A 24,572-nucleotide genomic window follows, 5' to 3' on the forward strand; every position below is an offset into this window, starting at 1 on the left:
AGAATAGTCCCCACACGATGTGCTTCTGGAAGGACACATTGCATATGGCGAAGTTAATCATATATCTATGTCAACCAAAGAAGAAAGGACTGAATCATATCAAACAGCTCGATGTTATAGCATCTATAACTTCTTCCACACACCTGAAGCTGTCTTGCAGAAGGTAACTGCCAAGAGAACCTCTTCAGAGATGCATCTAAGAAGAACAGAACAGGCATGAGCAACATCAGCCTTCGAAGTAAGAACTACCTCCTTGTAGTTGTCTCAATTTGCTTGAATAGGATCTAACATCTGGGGACGCATGATAGCTCCTAAGACCAGCAAGGAAAGGGTATATTGGAAGAAAGATATTATATTGTGTTGTAGAGGAGAGTAGCAGTGGAGAAGACTAGAGATGAATAGGCTGAAGCTTTTATGAAGTACTAGTGGACTAATCTGTGATCTCCTAGGATGTAGTGGACTATTCTAAAGAGGGAAAATAGGTTGTCTATTGCTATTCAGGAAGAAAGTTCTCTGATCCACCTTAAATTTGTGGGAGATTTTGGCTCCTTGTTGTCCCGAATACAGGTTTTGTGTTGACTATTTTGGGGTATTCTTATTCTTTTTCTATAGTGGATTAAAATAGAGGTTTTTAACAAAGCCATCTCGTTAGGTTTGGGAGGGGTTAGGGAGTTGAAATTGTGGTAGGATCATTGGGTTTGAGAGGAGGTGGGGAGTTGGATTGTGGAAGGATAAGGGAACCAATGAGGTGGCATGCAACTTTAATAGTATTGAGGTGCAATGGTGAGACAAAAAGGACAAGATTATCTGCTGTCAGTAGTAGCCAATGAGTGGCTGTATTTCAAATAACCCCCCAATCACAATGCTCCAAATGCTGTGAAAAGTGTGGCATTTTAGGGGGATTGTCTATCCTTCTTTTAGGGGCCATCATGTTACTCGCCCCCTTACCCTAGTTGGAGATCATCACATCACAATAGCCTTTCCTTGGCATTTGGCTCCAAGGGTTTGTCTTAACAATGTGCTCAAGTGAAGTTTTGTGTGGACAAAATGTTCACCAAGCCATTATTTGGATTAAAGATTGAGCCAAAGGGATCTAGATTAAGCCATAGGGAGATACTGTCTTGAGTATAGCTAGAGTTATGTAGCCCCATTTCTAAAATCGATAGACAAAAATGGTACATAGCAGTGATTGTAGCAATACCCATCTCTATCACATTTACACCATATTTTAGCTTTGTTTACACCGATCTAGAGCATATATGTGCTTTATATAATGTTTCATTTTATTAGAGCACATGGCAAGTGCTACATCATACACAAGGTAAACCATATCAAAGATCAACTATTGAGAAATGATTTGTTTAAGTTTCTTTGCCATCTACAAAGATCCACAATGTGATTCTTGAAGTCTAAGCAAGGGTGCTACTCCTTGCATTACTATTCTTGGGAGTATAGTACCAACAATGTCTCATGCTATGTATGGTCTTGTGTTTTATATTTTTGGGCCTAATTTTTTAACTTAGATTTTGGGCTTCATATCCATTTACTTGGATTACTTTGTTATTGTAGCTAGGTCGCTTCTCCAAACTAGAAAATTTTGTAACATTATTATGTAAATGTGTTATCTATGTAATCGTGCTATGTAGTGATGATGTACCTTAGAATTAATATTAGTAATGAGATCATACAATTAACGCATCTCACTATCTTAACTATTTAAATATTATTGATATTGTGATTATAATGATCTTGAAGGTTGCAACTATTAACAAGGTCATATCATTTTGTGTGTGTGTGTGTGTGTGTGTGTGTGTGTGTGTGTGTGTGTCTGTGTGTGGTTTTTTTGGTTTGGTCGAGGTTTGGGGGGGAGGGGGAGGGGGGTTGGCTCTAATTGTTTAGCAATATGCCCAAGTGAAGTTATGTGCACATAAAACATTTGCCAAGCCATCTTTTTATATTGTTTTAAGCAAAAGGACTAGTAGGTTGTCTTGGTTGTGCTGACATTTTTTCATCATGGATATTATAAGCACAAGCAAGTGAAGCTATGTGTGCATTAAATGTTCACCAAGCCATCTTTTGGAGTGGAGATATGTTGTATACTACCTTAATCAAAAGGGACTAATAGTTTGTCTTGGTTGGGCTAAAGTTCTATACACTAGGCATAACACATATTAAATTGGTTGCAATGAGGTGGTGAATTTACTAACGAAGGCCTCCAAGCTCAAGATCTATTCCCATTCGTTCCTATAGACCGTGAAACATGCAAAAAAAAAATTCACTTTGGAGTGCTTGGATTCGGTGCCAAAAACTTTGTTGAGCTCCTCCCATGTTAACTTTGCATTTAGAATACCATCAATGTGATGTATGCATTCATGACCTAACACCCCTGCTATGTACCCCAATGCTTTCCTGTTGCTTGCTTCATATTCTTCTCCTAAGCTTGTTGTTGTGTATCTCCCAATGATGATGCCCCATAATCTCTTGCACATAAGAAGATGCATTATTTTGGATTACCCAAGTGTGGAATCTGAACCCCCTGAATTTACTAATTACATCTTAAGTTGACATTCTACTTGATGGAGAGGTCTTACCAAGTTATTTCCCACGGCAAAGTCTAACTCCATACAACGAAAGTGATATTTTTTGGGATTTTACAAAGACATTTCAATAATAAGAGATCCCACACGTAGTGGCCTTTTACAAGGGTGTAAATCAATTTGGATAAGCAACAATATGAATAACATCCAAAGAACCGGTTTCAACTTCTTCATTGTGAACTAGGGACTAAGATAACCAATTTGGTTACACCCATGTGAATGAGGGTTGGAATTAGAAATAGCTTGGTCTTGCGCCAAAACTTGGGGCTTTTCATATTCAAGCTCAAATTTTACCAAATTTTACCCATTAAATTTGGAGCTTTTGTGAAATTTTTCCAAATTCATCGACATTAAGGCCAATCATACCTTCTACATTGACATTCACACACATTGGAGCCCTTTCAACTGCGATTTCTTCATTGATGCCATCAATTTTTCAAAAAATTGAAAGCTTTTGGTATTTCCTTTGCTTTCTTTTTGAGTTGCATCTGCAACTGTACTTTGGACAATAACCAAAAATTTCAGCAAGCAATTGCCAGCAAAACAATGTACTCAACATGTTTCGGAACTCAAACAAATTAGATGACACTAATCATCCCTATGGGCATACATCAAGAAGCTTTGGGGCTATATATGTGGTTCAAAAGTTAGGCATGCAGGCCTTGCTACACAGAATGTCACAATTTCTTTTAGCTCATCCACAATCACCAATGGATCTTCAGCTCTAGCTCCTCTTGCACCTCCCACAACAGATCAGTAGATGGTTAAAATCCACATGGATCGATGCAATGTCTATGACTATAGTGATGGGGACACCCTCATTGTCACTGGTACTTTGTACAATGGGCTTTATCAGCTTGATTTATATGAGAGGAGAGCATCAGAGGATGCATTCCATATTGATGCCACCATTGTGGATGACACTGAGTTATGGAATGCTCGGTTTGGTTGTCTTAATTATGGTAGTTTGCTATGTCTAAGAAGCAAAAATACGGTGCTCAATCTCCTCCGTTGAAAGGACCTATTCACAATGTATGTAAAAGTTGTGTACTTGGTAAAATGCATCGTGCTTTGTTTCCCAACAATGGTACTATGCATGCTGATCAAAAATTACAGCTTGTGCATAGTGATGTTTGTGGGCCCATGCATGTCAAATCCATTGAAGGATACTTGTACTTTGTTACCTCCATTGATGACATGACTCCTCATTGTTGGGTATATGCTTTGAAGCACTAATTTGAAGTGTTTGCATGCTTTAAAAACTTTCTTGGCCTTGGCTGAAAATGGCAATGGATGTAAGTTGATTACACTACGTACCAATCAAGGGAGGAAATATATGTCATGGAAGTTCAAGTCCCTTTTGGCTAAAAGGGGCATTATTCATCAATGTACTACGCCTTACACACCTCAACAAAACGGTATGGCTGAAAGAAATAAGTGCACTTTAATGGACTGGCATGTTGTATACTGTCACACAATAAGCTGCCCCCAAAGTTTTGGCTTGATGCTAGCATGTATATAGTGTATGTGCTCAATTGCAGCCCAACTAAAGCCTTGGCTGATTGTATGCCTTATGAGGCTTGGAATGGCCGAAAACCAATGGTGTCACATATCCATGTCTTTGGTTGGTTGGCATATCCTTTAGTGCCACAACCACGAAGACATAAATTGGAAGACGGGCTATCAAATGCATCTTTATTGATTATAGTGCAGAAAGCAAAGGATACCGCTTGTACGAACCCTCCAACAACAAGATTTCTGTTAGTAGAGATATGGTATTCAATGAACATGTGGGTCAGCCCTTCATGGACTGACAAAATCCACCCAATGTGGGGCCTATGGACATGTTTGACAATTTGTTGCCTTTATTTTCAGCAAGGTGAACCTGATTTTGGTAAATTTCAACAACTTATTGAGGGTTTACAGCAGCAATATTAGCAGCAAACACATGCAAATAGTAGCCTGACTTTCAACCCATTGATCAAGGCATTGCTGATTATGAAGTGGCCGATGAGAGAGCTGTTGTTCCGGAAGCTAAAACCATCCCTGGATGGCTATTAGGTAAATTACAGGGCAACAAACAGCCCATTCCTCTTCCCGATAGAATTAGAGCAGCCATTGGCCACGCACATGGTAACTTGGCCGCACAAGCACTTGTAGCTACTGCATGCAATAAAAGAACATGTCTCTTTACATGATGCTTTACAAGACAAACATTAAATGGCAACTATGCAATTAGAGTTAAACTTTATTGATAAAAGTGACACATGGGAGCTATATGACTTGCCTGCTGGCAAGCATGCTTTAGGCACTAAGTGGGTTTACAAATTAAAATGCAGATCTGATGGTGGCATTGATCGCTGCAAGGCATGCCTTGTTGCCAAAGGGTATGCCTAACACCATGGGATTGATTATAATGAGACATTTGCACCCACTTCACGAATGACCACCATTTACAGTGTCATTGCTTTGGTTGCTCATTATGATTGGCATGTGCATCAATTGGATGTGAAGAATACTGTTTTGAATGGTGATCTTCATGAGGAGGTTTATGTCACTCAACCTCCTGGTTTTGTTCAAAAAGGGTCAGAAAGCAAAGTATGCCATTTGCATAAGGCCCTCTATGGCTTAAAGCAGGCACCTAGTGTTGAGCTAAAACATGCATTACTTGTTGATTAGCCTCTTAAACAGCCCCAAAACACACTAAAAATGCTCTTTTAGAGTAAAAACCCTAAAACGGGGAGCGGTTCAAGAGAGTTCAGTGGAAACCCTAAATTGGGGAGCGGTTCGAGAGAGTTCAATGGAAACCCTAATTTTTGGGGCGCCCTTCCACATCTATAAATAGACAGGCTGCCCCCGTTCAGCCTCATTCCATCTGTGTAGGTTTCTCACTCCACGTGCAGATTTCAGCCATCTACCTCCTCCCACGTGGCTATCCAGCCCTCGAGACTGCTGCCACTCCATTTGTGTTTGCTCCTGCTGCTGGCGCCTTCATCCATGCTGACATCCGCTGTTGGCGACATCATCATCTACTGCGATCTGATCATCTAGTCATTGCCAACCACATCAGACACTGTTTCAACCTGCTGTTTACAGCAGACTGTGCACAATTTCCAACCTCCGATCGGTGGTACACTGCTGCATTTACCAGTTTCCAGCCTCCAAACTGCTGCATTTTGGTGACCAGCCTACTGCCATTCACTATTCAGCACTCCTATACTCCGACTGGTGGTCACAGACTTGGGATCCGTCTCCAGTGGACGTCACACTCCGACATTGCTCTGCCCTTGAGCACATTGCACACTCTTAAATTCATTTACAGCATTCATTCACTTCAGAGTTGTGTTCTCTCTCTCCCTTCTTTTGTTTGTGTTTGAGTTTTGAGTTTTGCGTTTAGGGTTTGAGTTTTGCCCTCTGTGTCTGTGTCTATCTCTTTATGTTTCTATCGTGGTCGTACACTATGTGTGTCCTCAGTGCAAACCCTAGCAATTTTTTTCACATGGTATCAGAGCCGGTGCTCTTGTAAAGAGTATCCTGCAGATATTGTGGAGAGCTAGTCTTTGTGCGAGACACACAATGCGACTCGTAACCGAATCACAATGTCCCAGACACCTCCTTCTCCAATTTCTATGATATCTTATCGTGCTTCTCCATCATTGGAGACCCTAAGATGGCATTATGGACTCGGTGAGGAGGACAACACTCCACCGTCACCAGATTTCACTAACATGACAGAGGAGGACTTTGAGAAGTACTATCGCAACAAGTACGGTGATGTTTACACCCCTCCTACCAGTTTTGCTACCACATCCGGACCGGTTGGTGAGACTGGCCACCTCTCCGATCATGGAGGACATACAGTATTCGGAACGTCTGGTGATCCATCTTCATCATCTGAGCCAGGTCCAATGTCAAATTTGTCAATTCTTTTGTGTTGCATGAATCAAAACCCTCGCATGTTTCTTCTTTTGAGGTACAGGATCCAGATGGCTTTGCGTAAGTGAACTTCAATAAAGGGGGCTCACAAAGCAGACAGAATTCAAGTACATCTACAGCTTCTGTTTCATTTGAGCATATCACACACACTTCTCACTTCCCTCCCATCCCACCCTCTTCTATATCACACCTTGATCACCTCTCATCATCTTTCCAAAACCTTGGATTACACTCCACATCTACATCACACACCCTAAGGGGTTGGATCTTCCATCTCCGCTCCTAGAGCCTTTTCCTTCTCCACCCCTTTATCTACCTCTTTGCACCATGGTACTTCATTAGGGGGGATGCCACCCTTTAACACAGTGCCTCTCACCTTTCAGCAAATGAGCATACCCATAACTCCTGGGTCGACTATGATGGGCTCTCACCTTTCAGCAAATGAGCATACCCATAACTCCTGGGTCGACTATGATGGGCATCCCCCTCACTCTCCCCAGCTTCACAACTCACATAACCACTCATACGCAGGGGTTTCCATCCTCAACTTATGGTGCGTCTTCACACTCTCCTTGGACTACACCTACGTAGGGATTCCCATCTTCTGCTTCCCGTGTCCCCATCCCACCTCCTTGGGTTCATGTGCTACCATACCCATGCCTAGTCAGCCTATCTCTACCTATGGATCCACCTTGCACACTACACGCATGCCTGGTGGGCACTCTGGGGCCCATTCCCAAGTGTACTCCATTCCCCCATCCTACCCACACTACACTTTTTCACACTATCCATCTCCGAGCACTACCACTCCTGTTGCAACGGCCAAGAATGCCTTCACGGATAAGACACGTTTTAATGTGTCAAATTTCACCAATTGGTCTAATTTCATACAACAAGTGCTTGAGTCTCGGGGTCTTTGGGACCTCATCATGTTAGCAGAGTATTTGTCAGCTCATGTGTGAGTCTGAGCTTGATCTGGGCTGGGCAATTTTTATTAGGTATTTTAGGTATTTTTCTAGTGTGGCATTTTATGCCAGTGGGGCATTTTTATGCACTAGTCGGCCAGCTTTAATGCTGTCCGACCAGCATTATTGCTCCCCACTTTTTCAGCCTATTTATACTCAGTGGCTCCTCCTCAGTCAGTAACTTCATTTCACCATCTGTAGACTCTATGGAGAGAGGAGCCAGTGCCAGTGCCCACGCAGCCAGTGACTCACTGTTGTATGCGACTGTCTCGTGTTCAGATATATGGATTCCATTTCCCGTGCATACATCTGAGTTCTCATCTGTATCGTGTTCTTTTCTTTTCTCTTTTTGTCTTGTGTTTCAGCAGTTTATTTCAGCACATGTTTATGCTTCCACCGCTGCTCCACTTCTGACATGGTATCAGTTTTCAGGATTTGTGTTTCTGCTGTGTTTTCTTGCTGATTTCAGGACTGTTTTATACCCCTGCTGATCAGACGACTGCTCTCGCAGCCAGGCGACCTGTTTTGGGGCTGTTTTCAGCCTGCGTTTTTTTCAGTTTTGCCATCGCCTGCTGCCTCCGCACCCTCTGCTGCCTGCGTTTTTCATCTGCAGCTGCTGGCGACAGTTTTCTACCTGTTTTTCTCCAGTTTACAGCCTGCGTTTTGCTGATTCAGCATCTCTCGTGGCTGGGTGACTGTTACTTCAGGCCGTTTTCTCTGTTTTTGACTGATTTTTTGACTTTCTGCAGCAGATTTTGTCTTCTATTGATCAGATTTTGGGTTCTATTGCATGTGAACTCCCTTTTTCTGTAGTCTGTGCTTGTGTTTTGGCTGTGTTTCCTCTCTAAATTCCATCTCTTCTCTACTTCTCTTCTTATCCTCTCCATATGGCTCCTTCGTGCACTTCCACTGATGATAAGTTACATGAGACATCCTTGAGATTACAGGGGCGGCTTCCGGCACATTATGGAGGTGAGGCTTATGTAGCTTCAGAGAGGGGTGACGGGAAGAAGAAGTCGAAGGCCCAGTGTTACCACTGTGGCAAGAAGGGACATTTGCGGAAGGACTGCAAGAAGTTAGCGGCTTCCAGGAAGAAGGAGCAGAAGACGAAGCGGGATGCTGACTCTACCGATGAGTCCTCTCCTTCATCAGACTCCGACTCCGATCCTCCGACCAAGGTGAAGTCCAAGGGGCAGAAGGGATCCTCTTCTTCGGATCGCGGGAAGGGCTTGGTGGCCCCTTCCTCGGCTGCTTTCTAGTGGTGGTGATGAGGTCATCCCTCACGACTCTCTTGTGCCAGAGAGGGAGTGTGAGCGGGTGTTCAGATGGGGCAGCCGCGCCTCATCTATACTTTGATACAGGTGCACAGGTTCCAGAGAGGGATGTCCCTGACGCATCGACTTCAGTCTGGCGGAATCAAATCCTGGAGCTGGGATTGACATCCAGGTTCATGATGAGCTCGTTATCTGACAGAGAGCGGGAGGCTTTCGTCTGGAGCTCACATGAGGGGACACTTTGGCGGTCTGGCCAAAGGCGGGGACTCCATGGTCACATATGTTCAGAGGCATTTTTGACAGGATGGTCTTGTATGCTCCTGCGAGACATTGATGATGGACACAGAGACATGCTATGATCTTCTCTATTTTCGGGTGTTTGGTACGATCGACATCGACATCAGGTTCTCTCCGAGGCACCTTGGTGGTGGCTTGATCACCCACTGCTTGGGTATCCATGGTTCTACTTGGTGGTTCTATGTTGTATAGTTTCTGATCCCTTTTCATTGTACTATTGTATTGTATCAGATCACTCATGATCTGAGAGAGGGTGTTAGCAGAGTATTTGTCAGCTCATGTGTGAGTCTGAGCTTGATCTGGGCTGGGCAATTTTTATTAGGTATTTTAGGTATTTTTCTAGTGGGGCATTTTTATGCACTAGTCGGCCAGCTTTAATGCTGTCCGACCAGCATTATTGCTCCCCACTTTTTCAGCCTATTTATACTCAGTGGCTCCTCCTCAGTCAGTAACTTCATTTCACCATCTGCAGACTCTGTGGAGAGAGGAGCCAGTGCCAGTGCCCACGCAGCCAGTGACTCACTGTTGTATGCGACTGTCTCGTGTTCAGATATATGGATTCCATTTCCCGTGCATACATCTGAGTTCTCATCTGTATCGTGTTCTTTTCTTTTCTCTTTTTGTCTTGTGTTTCAGCAGTTTATTTCAGCACATGTTTATGCTTCCACCGCTGCTCCACTTCTGACACATCATTGGTCTAGAGCCTATGCCTAGCTCACCCTGATTACATCCGTCAATGGAGAGCCTACAATGCCACAGCCAATGTCGAGTTGATGCAAGGATTGCTTCCTAAATTTCACTCTCAGTTGCAGCAGTTCCCGCTCGCGTCAAAGCGTTGGAGTCACCTTCTAGACCGCTATGCGGCTCATGATCGTACTCGGCGCATCAATCTCAATTTTGAGCTTCAAGAGTTTTCTATTAAGAAAGGGGATGATCTGAAAGTCAAGCTGGCTGAATATAGGCGGTTACTTGCCAAGTTCACCACTATTGGATCTCCAAAGTCAGATGACGACCAAGTTACATTCTTCTTGAATAAGTTGCCCGAAAAATACTTCAATTTCATTCAACACATCATCTCCCAATCTCAATTGCCAACCTTCTACGAGTTTGAGTGTCAGTTCTTGCGTTACGCAAGGCTGCATGATCAAGTCCACAAGAAATCCTCATCACAGCCTTATTCAGAGCAAAGGGGGTTGATTGCCTCTTCTTCAGGAGGGAAAACCACCAGTGGCAAGAACTTGCAAGATGCAAAGGCAAGCCAATTAAGGGGTGACTCCTCTTCCTCAAATGGAACCAAAGAATTTAGACCTATCTGGCAACAACTCCCTAAGAAAAACCGATTTTGCACACACTGTCAGAGAGCAAGCCATGTGAACAAGGAGTGTCGCTCCAGGGCCCAAGATCTTCCACCTAAAAAGCCTCTATAGACCGTTGCGACTGCATAGTCCAGTGGAGCTACACCTTCCGCTCCTGCTTCATCTGCTCCTTCAACACCCCCTGTTGCTGTTGGGCATGTAGCTCGAGTATAGCCTCAACAGCCCATCTCTTTCACTACCCCTAAGGGACTGGCTGATTGGTCTGCAGGTTTCGATCCCGTTGCACTTCATGCATCTATCTCACCTTCCTCCCCACCTCGTCAGGCATTCCCTTGGCAGAACCCTGCCACTGGACGTACGCGATGGTAGCCACCTTCTTAGACTAGCATGTTTCTAGGTCCTTTCGGATACCCTAGATCAATCTAACATTTATTTTTCGCACTCTTAGAGTCGGGCCCATAGGATTCATTGTCCTTAGCTTTTCCATTATTTTGACTTCCGCTGCATTTACTCACACACATACACATTCATTGCATTTATTTTAAGTTAAATTTTCTTTCTGTTCTGTTTTGTTTTGGAGCATCTCACCACTAACCTCTATGTTTGCAGATTCTCATCTCTTTTGCAGGGTTTTGTCTTTCAGTGTAGGGCTAACTTGTAAATTGCTTTGATCCTACCTGGGCTAGAGACATGGGGATGCGCACCGTTCCTTTCATGGTTTCATCATCTTAGGAGTGCTTGCTCTTCTTCCACCATGGCGGTTTCCCCTCCCGAGGCGGATCGTGCAACATCTCTCTCAATGCTATCATGGCGGTGACTTCTACCTTGCTCTTCTAGCGGGGTGCTTCATCCACTTCATCCACTTCCTCTTCTTTCATTCCTTATGGTTCTTGGCACCATCCAAAGACCGCCATCAGGCTCCTCTTCCTTCTTCGGCATCTACATCCAAGTTGAGAGGAGGTTCCTGTTAGACAATCATTTCTTGAACAATCGTATGGCCACAGTGCCATGTCAGCAGCGTAGGACAGAGGACACGTCAGCAGGCAGTACAGTGCCACGTCAGCAAGATGCCACATCAGCAGCTGCAGTCGGACAATGCAGGCTGCAATCGGACAGTTTTTTCATTATTTTATTCAGTCGCCTGCATTTCCTGCAGCCGACCTGGTGCTGGCATTTTTTATTTGTTGGCTATATATAGCCAGTTGGTGGCACACTCTCCTATCATTTTGATCTTGAGATCTGTCAGAGTTGGTCTGCTGAGACTGACTGCTCTCGGGCTGATGGAGATCGAGGTCTTCAAGACAGAGACACATGCAGATATTTTCTCTACCCCCGTGTATATTTCTGCACTCTTATACAGCATATTACACTGCAGATTTTCTGCGTTACATTGTCTCCTTTCCTCTCTCCCTCTTTTCTCTGTGTTCACTTTCTCTCAATCTTTGTCCTACGCTTCCGCATCGTTGCACTCTGACATGGTATCAGAGCGGTGAAGACGGACTGACAGAGTGCTGAACCTACCTAAAGAGGAGATTTCAGCGCATCACAAGGCTACGTTTCCGGGATTCGAGGGCGATCGGGAGGGCTGCACATCGGATCAAGGCTGAAGCGAGCATGGGTGTGCGGGAAAGGAGTCCAACTGGTGAATTTGCTGCAGGTTATTTTTGTTCAAAGAGGAGGAAGGCTGCGTTTTAGGCCTTCCATTGCAGATTTTACCTTTTCATCGCCTCCGGCGGGTGAAGAAGGTTTGGGCAGTGGAGGAACTAGCCCTAGAAGGCTGCGTTTACATAGTCAGAGGGGACCGATTTTGCGTTTGTGCAGGCATTACAGGTGAACATGTCTACAGAGACTGATTTGGAGTTCCAGGTGATCATGGACACGAAGGTGCCTATCCTACCGGCTCTTCCATCGGATCAAAAGATTGATGGTGACAATTACCACATCTAGTGGGTGATGATATTGGCCATTTTGGAGTCTTATGATTTGGCGGAACTAGTGATGGAGGAGATTAACAGGCCCTCGGTGAGAGATGAGTCCAAACTCTCTTCCAATGCTCGTGCGGAGTTGACCAAGGCCCAGTCTCATTGGGACAAACTGAATGTCAAGATTCGTTCTTTTCTTTTTCTGTCTTGCACCACAGCCGTGATAGCTCACATCGAGCACTTGACGGTGGCTCAAGAGATATGGCTGGAGCTCGACCAGATGTACAACCGGATGACCCTAATGAAGAGAGTTTCTTTGGAGGTGTAGATGCGGACCGTATCCGTGAATAAGTCTTTTTCGCTTCGGGAACACATCAACAAGCTTCGGCAGCTTCAGATACAAGCTCAAAATGCGGGGAAGCCTATTTCCTCCGAAGACATGGCGATCACTTTACTGTCCCAATTGCCGCCACGATTCGGTCTTTTATTGCATCAGGGTAGGAGTCGACTCTTCGGTGGGAAGAGTTGGTTCCTATGGTCTTGGACCAAGAGGAACAATTGAAGGGACAGAATGCTTCCAAATCAGAGGCTTTGGTTAATCAAGCCTCTCAGAAGAAGGGAAAGGACCAAAAGAAGAAGAAAGAGGATAACAAATCCAAGAAGGACAAGGAGAAGGAATCGACTTGCCATATTTGTGGTAAGACCAATCATTGGAAGAAGGATTGCCTTGACAAAGACAAGAAGGACACCAAGAAGAAGAACACGAAGGATTCTGGAGCGGTGGCTGCATCCTCATCAGCTGCTTTTCTACACTTAGCAGTCATTGAGGACTCTACAATGAAGACTTTTGATGCTGCAATGGCAGCTCCCTAGGCTCTTGAGTGGATCGTGGACAATGGTGCCTCCCGACACATGACTCCTCCCCTTGGTGTTGTCCATTTGCGACCTTCGCGTGGGCAGATTCTCATTGGAGACAGCTCTTCTATGTCTATTGCTACGCGGAGTGAGATGCAGCTTATTCCAAATGGACGTGGTGGTACCCACACTTCTAAGGTGTTGCATGTGCCAGGCTTGGGGTATCATTTGCTTTCGATCCATAAGATTTGTGCTCTTGGCCTCTTGGTGGAGTTTGACAGTGATACTATTCGAGTCCTTGATCGTGGATCGAGACAGGTTCTCTCTATAGGGTATGAGGAGAATGGCATCTACAAATTGAAGTCTTCTACAACTCTTACTTCTCTTCTTCTTACTTCTCAGACACAGTCCGAGCTATGGCATGCTCGGTTTGGCCACCTGAACTATGAATACCTTTGGAAGGCGTCGCAAGGATTGTTTGTCCGAGGTTTGCCGGACATAGTGGTGAGCCATCAGCCATGTATCTCCTGGATTCGTGGGAAGCTGCATCGGATGCGATTCCCAACAAAGCTTCGAGGTGGTCTACTTCACCTATGGAGCTTGTCTCTACGGATCTTTGCGGCCCGATGAGGACCGAGTCCCTGAAGGGGAGCTTGTACTTCATGTTGATCGTAGATGACTACAGTAGGATGACATGGGCCTATTTCTTGACATTAAAGTCGAAGACTTTCTCTCACTTCAAGGATTGGCTTCTCTTTGAGGAGAACCGATCTAGCCGACGACTGAAGACCTTGCATTCAAACAAGAGAGGTGAATTTATGTCTAATGAGTTTGCTCGTTTTTGTGCAGATAGGGGCATTCACCAGGAGTTTGCTAACACCAGTACTCCTCAAGAGAATGGCATTTTGGAGTAGAAGAACCGAAGTGTGATCAAGATAGCGCAGACCATGATGGAGCACAGATAAACACCTTAGTTTCTGTGGGCCAAGGCAGTGGCTACCGCAGTTCACATCCTCAATCGATCTCCCACTTCGGCCGTTGACAGGATGACACCTTTTGAGGCTTACTTGGGGACTAAGCCTGATGTCTCTTATTTCAGGATCTTTGGGTGTGACGCCTATGTGCACATCCCAAAGACCTAGCGTGACAAGTTCGAGGCGGCTTCCCAACGACAGGTTTTTGTTGGCTACAGCTCCCAGTCCCAAGGTTATCGTCTGTTTGATCCCGTCAAGCGAGATGTCTCCATAAGCCGAGATGTGCGGTTCGTGGAAGTTCCGGCCACTAAGGGGGTTAAGGAGCACCCCGTCCTTGGAGATCCAGGGGAGAGTTGGGCTCCTGAGACAGTTCCTTTGGAGCCAGAGCCTCTTGATGGAGATTCTTCTTTTGATTCAAAGTCTTCCCTTCCACCGGCCACCCCCGAGAAGCTTCCGCCGATGGATGTACCCGAGTCTTTAGCAGCTGGAGAGCGACAAGGAGAGGTTCGTCCTCCTCCTCGTTGGGCCCGTGACACACTCTGTGATTCAAGGATCGAGGGGGTCCCTGAGGAGTGGGAACCGTACAATGGACCGCGGAGGTCACAAAGGAATCAGGCACATTCTACGAAGCTTGTTTGCTCTAACTATTGTTTGATGACCCATGTTATGCACAATCGCGAGCCCACTTCAGTGAAGGAGGCTTTGCAGTCTAACCATTGGCGAAAGGCTATGGAAGCCGAGTTGGAGGCTATTGAGAGGAATGGCACTTGGTTTCTTGTGCCTCGTCCCTCTCACAAGAAGGTGATTGGCATCAAGTGGGTCTTCAAGACCAAGTACCTTAGTGATGGTTCTTTGGACAAGCACAAGGCTCGTCTTGTTGCTAAAGGTTTTGCTCAGCGCACAGGCATTGATTTCCATGATACTTTTGCCCCTATTGCTCGTATGGCGACTATTCGAGCTGTTCTTGCCTTGGCTGGCCATAGGAGATGGCCTGTCTTTCAATTGGATGTGAAGTCAGCCTTTCTCAATGGTGATTTGCAGGAGGAGATCTATGTTGAGCGGCCTCCTAGCTTTGGGTCCTCGGCTGGGAAAGTCTACAGGTTGAAGAAGGCCTTGTATGGCCTCAAGCAAGCTCCGCGTGCATGGAACGAGAAGATTAACTCATTTCTTCAGTCGCAATTTGGATATGGACACTCCACGGCCGATCCCAACTCTATGTGCACACTTCCAAGGCTGGTCGTGTGTTGTATGTTGATGATTTGATTCTGACAGGGGATCATGCACAGAAGGTCCAAGAGACCAAGACAGCTTTACATCCGACGTTCGAGATGACGGATTTGGGGCTTCTTCATTTCTTCTTGGGTCACGAGATTTATCAATCTCAGAGGGGGATTTTCATCTCTAAGTAGAGATACATTTAGAAGCTCTTGGTGACTTTTGAGATGGAGACTTGTCGGACCATTACTACTCCTATGGATCCGAACTGGAATACCACTTCACACTCAGATTCTCCCTTGACGGATGCTTCCTGCTACCGCAGTCGATTGGATCCTTGATTTGGCTTCTCAACACTCATATTGATCTTTGTTTTGCTGTGGGTCTTTTAGCAGGGTTCATGAGTGAACCCAACCAAGTGCATTGGCAGGCTACCCTAAGGATTCTTCGGTATTTGAGGGGGACCTCTGACTTAGGGATTTCTTATCCAGCCAGCACAAATGCTTCAGATCTTGTTCTTGCAGGTGGGAGCGACTCAGATTGGGCTGGTGATGTGGACCACCGGCAGTCTAGTACAAGTTACTGTTTTACCTTGGGTATAGGTGTTATCTCTTGGAGTAGCAAGAAGCAGCCCACAGTAGCCCTTTCTTCTACTGAGGCGAAGTATCGGGCTGCGTCTTCCACCACCTGTGAGGTTGTGTGGCTTCGGAGATTGTTGGAGAAGCTTGGCTGCCCCCAGACTCGTCCTACTCTTTTGCGGTGCAACAATGAGAGTTGCATTGCCTTGGTACAGAATCCTATATTCCATGCTCGGATGAAGCACATTGAGATCCAATATCACTTCCTTCGGAAGACGCTTCAGGATGGGACCATTGATGTGGAGTACTGCAAGACCGAGGATACTCTTGCAGCTTTGTTCACGAAGACACTACCCTAGGCTCTTCTTCAGCAACATTCCAGATCCCTCAGTCTTTTGACCTGTCTCAAATCTGAGAGGGGGTGTAGACTGTGATTTCCTAGACAATCATACAGCCACAGTGCCACGTCAACAACATACGGCAGAGGACACGTCAGCAGGTAGTATAGTGCCACGTCAGCAGCTGCAATCGGACAGTGCAAGCTGCAGTCGGACAGTTTTTTCATTATTTTATTCAGTCGGCTGCATTTATTGCAGCCGATCTGGTGTTGGCATTTTTTATTTGTTGGCTATATATAGCCACTTGATGGCACACTCTCCTATCATTCTGAGCTTGAGATCTGTCAGAGTTGGTCTGTTGAGACTGACTGCTCTCGGACTGATGGAGATCGAGGTCTTCAAGACGGAGACGCGCGCAGATATTTCCTCTGCCCCCGTGTATATTTCTACACTCTTGTACATCATACTAGACTGCAGATTTTGTGTTACGCTGTTTCCTTTTCTCTCTCCCTCTTTTCTTTGTGTTCACTCTCTCTCAGTCTTTGTCCTACGCTTCCGCATCGCTGCACTCTGACAGTTCCTACCCTTCTTGGTATTCTACAGGCTTCAACACATTGTCTTCGACATCGGCTTTTCCCCCCTGTTATACCTTACCCTTTGCATTGCATGATTTCATGATCTTTGTACTAGAGCACCCGGGCAAGTGAACAATTTTCCCACAAGGGACATTGTCCAAGTGGCACCTGTTGCATGAGCATTCTTCAACATGTAGCATACTTTGCATCTCATTGTGCAGAGCACCACTTGAGTGGATCCTAAGTTGTTTCCACTTGCGAATGTTGTTACCACCCCACCATCCTTCATCACATGGATACCTCATCACCTATTTTTTCTCGTCGTCAACACCCTGAGTGGATGGGTTAGCTTGTACTGTTTTGTGATGTGTTGGATGTACCCTCCCTCCTCCTGTCTTCTGGGTCACTTTTACTCAATCGGCTGCATCCCATAAAATTTATCTCACTTATTCAAAAAAAAAAAGTTCCATATAGTTCCATCCGCCTTTGTAGGACTTAGTGGGCCACTGGGCAGCCGACGTGCACCCTTTGTCCAATGCCTTGTCCTCTCTGGGGTGACTACTTGGATTCCCTTGGTAAGATAACCATCGCCTCTGTAGTCTTGGTAGGCCACTGGGCAACCGACGTGCACCCTTTGTCCGATGCCCTGGCTGCTTTGGGGTGGGACGCCTTGGGTTAAGTAAACATCACAATGGCTTGCCTAACCTTTCGGTTCAGTTTTGGGCCTGAGAGGGGATGTTGAGCTAAAACATGCATTACTTGCTGATTAGCCTCTTAAACAGCCCCAAAACACACTAAAAATGCTCTTTTACAGTAAAAACCCTAAAATGGGGAGCGGTTCAAGAGAGTTCAGTGGAAACCCTAACTTTTGGGGCACCCTTTCACATCTATAAATAGACAGACTGTCCCCATTCAGCTTCATTCCGTTTGTGCAAGTTTCTCACTCCACGTGCAGATTTCAGCCATCAGCCTCCTCCCACGTGGCTGTCCAACCCTCGAGACTGCTGCCACTCCATCCGTGTTTGCTCCTGTTTTGGCGCCTTCGTCCTTGCTAACATCACTTGCCGGTGACATCATCATCTGCTGCAATCTGATCATCTAGTCATTGCCAACCACATCAGACACTGTTTCAGCCTGCTATTTACAACAAACTGTGCAAAGTTTCCAACCTCGGATCGGTGGTACACTGCTGCGTTTACCAATTTCCAGCCTCCAGACTGCTGCGTTTTGGTGACCAGACTGCTGCCATTCACTACTCAGTACTCCTACACTCCGACTGGTGGTCACAGACTCGAGATCCATCTCCGGTGGATGTCACACTCTGACATTGCTCTGCCTTTGAGCACACTATACACTCTTACATTCATTTACAACATTCATTCACTTCAGAGTTATCTTCTCTCTCTCCCTTCTTCTGTTTGTGTTTGAGTTTTGAGTTTTGCGTTTAGGGTTTGAGTTTTGAGTTTTGCGTTTAGGTTTGAGTTTTACCCTCTGTGTCTCTGTCTGTCTCTTTGTGTTTCTGTCATGGTCGTACACTCTGTGTGTCCTCAATGCAAACCCTAGCAATTTTCTTCACACCTAGGACATAGTATGGGAAGATACATGCATACTTGATTGCTCTTGGCTTCAACACACTGAAAGCACACTTTATGTCCGCAAAGATAGGAATAGCCTCTTGATCCTCATTCTTTATGTGGATAATATGTTGTTGACTGGACCTCATGAGACACATATTTCAGCTTTGAAAGCTGGATCGCAGCAAGCTTTTGATGTGGCAGAACCTGGCCACTTGCACTACTATCTTGACATATAGTTTATTGTAGTTGAGGGGGGCATTATTTTGCGGAAGTCTTAAGTACATTGGGTAGCTTCTTGAGTGTTTTCATATGCAAGACTACAAGCCTATCTCTACTGAGCGAATGACAAAAGAGTGAGGGGGGAGTTTGCCTTTACATCAGCTCATGCATACATCGGCCAACCCAAATAGGATGCCTATAGTAGAAGTCGACCAATAAAATGTTGGTGCCCAAAAATAGGGCAGCCGATCACATCAACCTTGGCAAGAAATAATAAATACCCATATAAAATGCACAGAATCACACATGAGATGTCTAATTTGCTAACATAGATATGCATGACTGCATAATATCTAACATGTACTGATTGGATTGTAGGTTTGCATGACTGCAAAATATTTCGTATGTATTCAATGATTGACCTCTATGATAGGAGGTTTCTCTGGTGGTTTTGCCAATTCACTTTAATGTCTAGCAAGAAACATGACAAGCACCTCAATTCGGACACCTTTAGAGAGTGGCCCGGTTACAACTTGGACATCCAGATGGGTGTTATCAATATCAGTCACAATGGCATTAAAGAGGCCTAGTGCAAATTCAGATGGACACTAGCAGCATTGGTCTTGATGGTCATTAAAGTGACCTGGTGCAATTCACATGAATGCTACTAGCATCCATCTAGATTCACAGTAGGTCATTAAGTAACCACCATTGTGATCAATGTTGCTAGTGCCCATCCAAATATCCAAGGATATAACATGCCCAAAACTCTCTTTGAAGTAGCAACTATATCTCACTTGTATCTCATAGTGTATTGACCCTCTCTATAGATCTAGTTGCTCCCTAGCTCTACTTCACCGAGTATTGCATAATAGCATATTATGACTCTCTCATGGTAAGCCCTATACCCAGCCAATCTCAATAGATATGCATACCTGGAGAGACAAAACCATCTACAACCAATTGCTATCTACATCATGGGACTCCTTGAATATGCTCTTATGCAATTAGACGCATGAAGTGATCCATATAGAACCAAGATCCTGTCAATAAGTCCTATAGCTGAACAAATACATTAGGGATGTTTAAAGGTGATCCTGCCATATGTTGCCACAAGTGTGACCAAAAGAGGTAGAAGAGCAACCATTGAAGTGGGTGTACAAGGTCCACTTGTTGGTATCTTGTGTTGCTTAATATTTGTAGGGGGTTGCTTCTTAAGGGGGCATCTTGAAGACAAGCACAAGGTCTGCTCTCCTCATAAGCTAGGGGTAGCTTGTTTAAACAAGTAGGGGCCCTAATTACTCTATCATTAGAAACTGCTCTCCTCATAAGCTAGGGGTAGCTTGTTTAAACAAGTAGGGGCCCTACTTACTCTTTCATTAGAGACAGTGACAAAGAAGAGAGGAAAAAAAGAAGAGAGAGTAGTTGTTGCTAATCCATGGTCAATCAATTGCATGTTATCGCACGTAAAAGACCTACCCTATTCACACCAATCAGAAAAACGGCGGCCTGTTCTTCCTTGTTATTCTATGCTTCCCTCCTACCTCTTAGTATTGAGCATGGTTATCTCGTCCAATGGCATCCGATTAGTACCATCCAATACTAGTCAGGTACTAATCAAACTAATAAATCTTGGACGTGTCTCTAATGTTTCGTCCGATGGAAAAATTTGTGCATATAATTTTAAGGCCTATACATAATGTTGGGACTTAAAGCAATAAACTTCAAACATTTAGATTATTTACACTAGGAATTTACATATGGAGAGGCTGAGGATAGAGAGGATGGAGAGCTTGAGAGCAGAGGTAGGCTGTAGGAGAGCTTGAGGGAGTAGGGAGAATTTGAGAGCAGAGAGCTTGAAATTGGAATTTGAAATCAGAGAGGGAAAGAGAGGGAGAGAATGTATTGCCAAAAGGGGGTGGGGAGAGAGAGAGAGAGAGTCAGTTCTTCAGCTCTGGATTGAGCAGCAATTGTTTCACCTAGAGCTAGTTTTACACCAACAAAAAACATCTCCTGGCGTGATTAATTCAGTTCTTCAACTCATGCACGCACAGAGAGAGAGAAGCGGGAGGGGGTGGGGGGAAGGGATGTTACCATAGAAAAATCCGTAAGCGTTGAGGAAGACAAGGGGAAGCTGGAAGAAGACCTCTGCATACACAAGCCCCAGAAAGTAATGTGGCTTGTCTCTTACCAGGTAGTCCCCCGAGAAATCCACGTACCACCGATTCAGGTCCTGCAGAGACTGCGGGTACCAGTGAGCAGGGAAGATCACCTGCGAATCAGCGAAAATGGTAATTACGACATGAAGCGCAAAGAAGGCGCTGAAGAAGAGATCCATGGAGCGCCGCACTGACGCCATAGCTTCCCAAAATACAAGAGCCAAAGGACTAGCTACGCTACGCAAAACCTGCTATATATTTATATTAGCCTTTGATAGGAAGGTTTTTGCTTGAGACTTGAATCATCCTCGAATGAATATTCACGATGTGGCTGATCGCTATTGTTCATGCTGGTGTACGGTATTCTCAGGCTGGTTACACACTAAACAGCGATGCTCACCTTTGCTTAGAGTAGGCATGCAATTTTTGAAATTGGGCCTAGATATGGACATAAAGCTTTTACACATCAAAAGGACATATTTTACACCCAAAAAAATGATATTTTTAATTTTTTTGATTGGTTATAAATGTAAAAAGTTCACCCATGTCTATCACTTTACTCTCCAAATGTCTCTAGAGCTCATGTGCACTCTCAAATTCTCTTTGCAAGGCTAGACTCAATGGGTTGTAGTTGAGCAAGAGCTTGGAGGATGCATTCTATCCAACTTTAGCTTCTCACTGGTATTTGAAGGATGGTCTAAACATCACTAAAGATAGAGAGAAGCATTCTTCCCTCACTTGATTGATACATAGGTGCCATCTCTTGCAGGCAAAGTCGGTCTTACACCAACCTTAAGCTAATAAACTTAAGTATCAATTTCTTTCCAATAAGTGTAATGCTAGGCAAACACATCCTTCAGTTTCTTAAATAGATTAACTTGTTCTCTTTGAATTATGTTGGTAGGTTTTTGTTGATTTTGATATTTTTAAACTCCTATGATGTGCTTATTTCATCCTCCATGGATATTTTCTCATTTCAACTCCTTTCTTTGTGTCCTCACAACATGCCATTGGTTGGGCTTATTTTCCCCTATAAGAAGTAAGTGTGCGTATTGATCTTCTAGATTCAAGACAACAACTATTAGCTCAAATCTATTATGCCCCTTGAAACTATATTGAGAGAGCTCATTGGTTTTCAAGTTGTGCAAGGCTTTTGCCACCTTCAACTAAGGTCTCCCAAGCAATATATCATATGTCTTGCCTACTCTAACACCAAAAAGGAGGCTAAGAATTTTGTTCCTCTTAGTCTAATGGTCATTTCCTCTACCATGCTTGTTGGTTCTAACACTTGATGACCTACCATTCTTAGCTCGCCCTACCCTCAATCTCCCACTAGTCTCATAATTGTGCTCTCCCACTCCCATAATGATTAACCAATTTTACACAACCCCCTAGTAGGATCATCAAATGGTGACAATGCAATGGACTAGGAATGCAAAGTGTTGATCATCAACTACCAAGTAGTTTCATGCTATGAGCCCCAATCCAATAGTCACTAAGTATCGAGTCTAGTTAGATTGGACATTAGAAAAAAAAAACACAATGCATGCATATATATGGAGAAGCCATATTAACTCTATATATCTATACCAAATGATGCAAATGGGGAGAAAGCTCCACAAGTAAAAATGACTCCAAATGATAATGAAATCTAGTAATCAAAGGTAAGCAAGTACCTTGAGTAGGCCTACAAACCTACGAGTATATACAAGAAGAGAGCTTTTGGAGTGAGCTTTTTTTGGTAACCCCCCAATTTTTGTTCCACATAGTTCACTTGCTCCATCTTTTGTTGCAACCACCCCCTTTATGACCACCTCCACTTGCACCATCACTAACACCACCACCTCCTCTACCATCGCCACAATCTCCCCCTCCTCAATACCACCACCACCTATCCATCTCTTTCTCTCCCCCCCAACTTTCTCATTCACCAATTATCCTTTCTCCTCATTCTCTCTCTCTCTCTCTCTCTCTCTCTCTCTCTATATATATATATATATATATATATATATATATATATATATATATATATATATATATATATCCACACTCCATTCTACCTCTTTCTTTACCTGCCTTCTCTCTCCAATTCTTGCCACCCCTCATCTCTCTCTCTCTCTCTCTCTCTCTCTCTCTCTCTCTCTCTCTCTCTCTCTCTCTCTCTCTCTCTCTCTCTCTCTCTCTCTCTCTCTCTCTCTCTCTCTCTCTCTCTCTCTCTCTCTCTCTCTCTCTCTCTCTCTCATGTCTTGGATTTAAACTCCCATCCTATCTCTTTCTCAAGTATGCCTAGTATCCAAGGCCATATTGATGCATATATTATATATCATGGCAATACCTAGAGAGCTCACTTGGGGTATATCACATTATACAAGTAGGTGATTGGTATAGTACATGTGTTTGAGGGTCTCTTACTCCTATTTCACTCCACCATTGGAGTGAACGAGGGATGCCCTTGCTCATGAACACTTTTTGACCATATATTGATGAGATTTATGACTATATTTGTAGAGGAGATACAAGAGCCCCATAGGTCAATTCTTGGATAACGCTCTTATTGTATGCACATGACATCATGCTTATGACTTTCCATGGGGTTGAAGAAACCTTTGGATACCCCATAATCCTATGCATAGGACAATGGACTCTTGGTTAACCTTAGAATGACCAACCTTATGGCGTTTAACAAAACATCAGGATGGGCTAGGATGTTATACAACGGTGTTTAATACTACACCATAGTGGGCTAAGATGTTATACAAGAACATGTATCCCTATGCATGTGATTCAAAACCCATGCTATGTGTGTGTGTGACAAGCACATACCTTACTTGTTGGTGATAGATTGAAATGTAGTGGAAGGTAGGTGGGAGGGGATTCTTTCATAGATAAAGGATATAGGGGTGGGGGGCAAGGAGAGAAAGGGGGGGAGGAAGAGAAAAATTGAAGGTTTTCTAAATTTTTTTCTTCAAATTGATGGAGGATTTGGAAAACTTTCTACCTAAGAAAGGGGGATTTTGTCAGCCTTTTGTGCAAAAAAAATGTCAAAATCTCCCATTGATTAGTTTCTCTCTTCCTCCTCCTCCTCTCTCTCTCTTCTAAGGGTCATTTTAAAATTTTTTTAAAACCCAAATTGGTTTCTCCATCTCTAGATAGAGGGGGGCTTTGGTTTTTGCTACAAATGACAACCCCCTTGTCAACTTTTTTTTTCAAAACCTTCAATTGACCAATCTCTCTCTCTCTCCCTAGGGAGGGAGGGACTTTGAAAATCTTATTTGCCAAAAAGGGGTTTGGTAGCAACCCCCTTACTAGAGAAAACTTTTCAAGACATTCCATTGATCAATTCTTCTTCTTCTCTCTCTCTCTCTCTCTCTCTCTCTCTCTCTCTCTCTCTCTCTCTCTCTCTCTCTCTCTCTCTCTCTCTCTCTCTCTCTCTCTCTCTCTCTCTCTCTCTCCTCTGCCCAAAGGGAGGTTGTTTGCAAAAAGGGGGTATGCCAACAATCCCCTTTTTGATGAAGAATAACCTATACATTAATAAGATGATTTAGCTAGAGTCTATTTAGACTATCGTGCAACTTGAGGTTGTCCATGCATTTCATTTGCACCAAAGACAAAGGCACAAAAATCAAAGTTATTTAGACCTTTTGCTATGGCTTGGAAAATTAGATCTAGCATTGAATGGTGTGAATTGTTCACAAAGTTGAGAAATGCTTATCCAATTGGTAGTACTTCTTCATTTTTAAACTAAAAGTTACTCAAAAATTGGCACAAAGTTCAA

The 24,572-nt window shown here is 44.1% G+C and overlaps 1 protein-coding gene across 1 annotated transcript in view; it reads right to left on the minus strand.

Annotated features, from left to right (window-relative positions):
• Window positions 1-21,190, minus strand: part of LOC148020053 (uncharacterized) — a 30,722-nt gene extending 9,532 nt beyond the window's left edge. Inside the window, exon 1 of the mRNA XM_087700886.1 lies at window positions 20,733-21,190. Coding sequence (XP_087557012.1) covers window positions 20,733-20,997 — 265 coding nt within the window. The 5' untranslated portion in view covers window positions 20,998-21,190. The remainder of the gene's footprint in view (window positions 1-20,732) is intronic.
• Between the last annotated feature and the right edge of the window lie 3,382 nt (window positions 21,191-24,572).

This window comes from Lygodium microphyllum, chromosome 19 (assembly GCF_053477565.2).
Source record: "Lygodium microphyllum isolate KBCC chromosome 19, Lygodium_microphyllum_v1.1.10, whole genome shotgun sequence".
Classification (NCBI taxonomy): domain Eukaryota; kingdom Viridiplantae; phylum Streptophyta; class Polypodiopsida; order Schizaeales; family Lygodiaceae; genus Lygodium; species Lygodium microphyllum.